General features: G+C 38.0%; 1 protein-coding gene across 1 annotated transcript; it reads right to left on the bottom strand.

The window, feature by feature from the left end:
- Positions 1 to 405: 405 nt before the first annotated feature.
- On the bottom strand, positions 406 to 1,637 carry LOC130920970 (ADP-ribosylation factor-like protein 8B). The gene is made up of 2 exons (XM_057844550.1): positions 1,479 to 1,637; positions 406 to 1,060 (listed from the first exon to the last, which is right to left on the bottom strand). The coding sequence occupies exons 1-2, from the start codon at positions 1,599 to 1,601 to the stop codon at positions 845 to 847; spliced, it is 339 nt and encodes a 112-aa protein (XP_057700533.1). The 5' UTR covers positions 1,602 to 1,637; the 3' UTR covers positions 406 to 844.
- Between the last annotated feature and the right edge of the window lie 1,821 nt (positions 1,638 to 3,458).

A 3,458-nucleotide genomic window follows, 5' to 3' on the forward strand; every position in this document is an offset into this window, starting at 1 on the left:
AGCTGTGTTAAAGTCAAACTTATGTTTGAAATGTATGCTTTCGCAAAAGCTCAATTTCTCTGTTTTTTCATCAGAAATAGGAAAATTGCTAAAACTAAGCTATTTTCTAATGCTGATTTCTAAAGAATGGAAAAAGATATGAACTAACTTTTTCCTGCTGAAAGAAGAGAGTCTAATCTTTCTTTTGGTGGATTCCATGTGTATATAGCAATAGAACAGAATTTTCTGTGGGCCTTGCAAAATCAGTCAAAATCCAGTAAAACGGCCGGGAGCGAAGGGCCTTGCTCCGGTGAAAATGGCTGGGAGTGAATGAGTTAACTGGCCTTTGCCTTTGCAGACTGTAAGTTTTGCCTTCTCAGGGAAACTGTAAATTAGTGAAGTTTCACTACTGTACTTCTGCATTATTTGCTTCCCTATAAGTGGACCACTCACCCGGTTAAACATAACACAAGGGTAAGTGCGCATTGTTTAGCGGAAGGGCGCTAGGGTCACAGAGCGCCACAGATTGCGCCAAAAGCTGACATAGGCGTCTAGGCCGGAGGTGCTCGAGAGGCCTTCTCGTCTGGGCACCTGCTCTCCACGACATTTCAAAGTCACATCACCCAATGTTCTTAGTATGCTAATTCTCTTACGAATGGATTAAATAAGGAAAGTGCCTGGCTGTAGCATACCTGTTAAGTTGTAGAAATTGCAAATAGGGAGATTTCTGTTTGCCAACCCCGATGACGTGCGCGCGCGCGACAATCGCTAAGACAAAATGCAACCATTTTTTTTCAAGTTCATTTTGGTCACAACACTTGTGTAAAAATTAACTACACTGTCAAAGAACCTCTTTTTGGTGGCATCAGAGATAGTCTTCAACTTGCTCCATGTATTGTCTGGCATCATGTGATACTGCTATGTTGCCTGTGTCATGCCAGTTCTCCTTGTTCCTGTAATGTTCAACATCTAGGATATCCTCAGCTTTCCTGATCACATCCATTTGCACAAATTTGGACATCAGCTTCCTCAGCAGCCTCTTCATCTCATCAACCATCACTCCAATTAGGGTTTCGTCAGACTAAATCAGCAAGATTAACAACATTAATTACATCATTTAGAAAATTAATCATATTTGTTTTTAAAAGTATCTTTGTCATGGCAGTTTTTTAATTGAATTGTAACCTAGAATTGAAACTTTATATTTTTTGTTTCAGCACAGTAATAATGATATAATGTAATAAAGTGTATAGTATACACTTTACCTTTAGCATAATAGCGAATCTAAATGATTCAACTTCAAGTAAGTAACGATACGCTTTCTCACTTAAATTCATATATTGTGGGGGTAGGACCGCAGTGGTTTAATATTCCATGATGTTTGATCCACGAAAACACAGAGTAAAGCAGCGACTTCTTCCTCGTCATCGTTCTCCCATCATTAGCTCTAATGCTATTAGCATTAGGCTAGTTAGCTATCGCTGGCAGGTAAGACTTACGGCAATTACGTTGACGAACGTCGTTTTTCCCGAATACTGGAGGTCGACCAGGGTCAGCTCCATCTCTTCCTTCCAAAATAAAGACTTGAACCGGTCTAAAAGCCGGTTTATTAGTGCCAGCATCTTGGGAAGTCGGTGGTGCTTCGCCTCTTACCTCCCTGTCAGATGTTTGGCTGGGCTTTTCCAGCTCTGAAGGGGAGGGAGGGCAGGGAAGTCGGAGACGGCCTGGCTATTCGTTGTTGGTCACTTTCCGAATCGGGCCGAATGGTATCGTTACAAAACGGTGACAAACAAAAACGTAAAAAAAAAAAAAAAAAAAAAAATTGACATTTTTGGAAAATCGGGAGATTTGGCTTTCTAATCGTGAGCATTGGGGTCAAAATCGGGAGTCTCCCGACCAAATCGTGAAACTTAACAGGTCTGCTGTAGAGATCTACTGATATTTCTGCTTTTCTGTACTTGCTCAGACTACAGAACTATCAGCCAGATATCTGTATTTCACAGTGGAAGGCTGAAAATAGCTTGTTTTTCCTGTTTATTAGTTGTGACTCATAATAATACTAATAGTTGTTGCTAACTGCTATCGTGTTAACATAGAGAACAAAAATTGAATTAAACTAGAAGGTGCAATTTCTGAAGTTACGTGGTGATTGATGCTTTCCTATTAATTCAGGTCACTTTTTTGTGAACTCATTGACTGCCATCAACTGCGCTAGACGTTCAATCCATTTGGACTGAGCATTGAACGTTAATTTATTCACGACTTCCTGTACAAATGGATTGGACGTCTAGCGCCATCGATAGCAATAAATGAGTGCCCTATAAAGACAAAAAATAATTCATGATTTTTGTTTGTTTACGCCATTTTTAACATTTTATGAGGTTTTGACAGTTTTTTTTTTTTTTTGGGGGGGGGGTGCTTTTTTCCCTCCGCAATGTTTGCAGTTTTTTCTGGTTTTGGTGTTTCTCAACTGTTTTTGCTTCTTTTTACTTTTTATCACGTTTTTTCAAATGTAAAATAGGCCCCGTTGTCATGGAGTACCAGTACTGTATTTAAGACGTTGGCTCCATTGGGCATGAGTGGAGCTAGACTGACCTTTAGTGGCAAAATATGGTAATGCAAGTGTCCATCAATGACTTTGCTCAATGTTTTCCTAATAAATGATCAGTCGTTTGAGTGGGAAAACTGACGAATAGAATAGAATAGAATAGAATAGAATAGAATAGAATAGAATAGAATAGAATAGAATAGAATAGAATAGAATAGAATAGAATAGAATAGAAAGCCTTTATTGTCATTGTACAGCCAGATTTAAAGCCCTGCAATAACGAACACCACATAAAACAGAAATTAAGATACACTAAGGCTCATAAAAAAAAAAAAAAAAAAAAAAACAGGTTACAGTGTAAATGTATAAATATATGTGGGCCTTAATGCGGTCTAAATAAAATAATTGACTCATATGGCAACAACAGCAGCTTCTAAAGGGGAAAAAAAATCTTTTTTTTTTTTCTTTTTTACAGGTTCTTTTATTCTCTTAACAAACAGGAGACGACGACACACAATTCAGGAACAAAAGAAAGCAATAATCACCTAAGATATATGGCGGAAAACACTCAGGTGACTTGAAGTTCCGCTCTGAGAAACCCAATTTGGCCAATTTTCAAAATTGTCCGATATGCATGTGTGATACACAGGGGTGAAAGTGGCTAGAATTTATTGCCAGAACTCCCCGACGTGAAGGTCGCCACGGAGCCAGAAATTTTGTTTATTTATTTATTTATTCTTTTTTTTGGGGGGGGGGGTAGTTCAAACCTCCTAAAACTACTGAAATGCAAAGAAAACTGTTCTTTCTATAACACATACAAAAACAGATTTTCATTCAAAATTGTATTTTTTCAATGATTTGCAAAATTAAAAGTTAACAAAAACAGCAATAACCCCAACCTCCATCTACTAATTTTTAGTTTTCCTCATTT

The sequence above is a fragment of the Corythoichthys intestinalis genome, chromosome 8 (assembly GCF_030265065.1).
Source record: "Corythoichthys intestinalis isolate RoL2023-P3 chromosome 8, ASM3026506v1, whole genome shotgun sequence".
Classification (NCBI taxonomy): Eukaryota; Metazoa; Chordata; class Actinopteri; order Syngnathiformes; family Syngnathidae; genus Corythoichthys; species Corythoichthys intestinalis.

What these genes read in the sequence shown, in the direction of transcription:
- LOC130920970 (XM_057844550.1), bottom strand. Translation starts at nt 1,601, where the DNA reads ATGCTGGCACTAATAAACCGGCTTTTAGACCGGTTCAAGTCTTTATTT. An exon ending in CGTTCGTCAACGTAATTGCC is followed by an intron (nt 1,061 to 1,478) that starts GTAAGTCTTACC and finishes TTGCTGATTTAG; the next exon opens with TCTGACGAAACCCTAATTGG.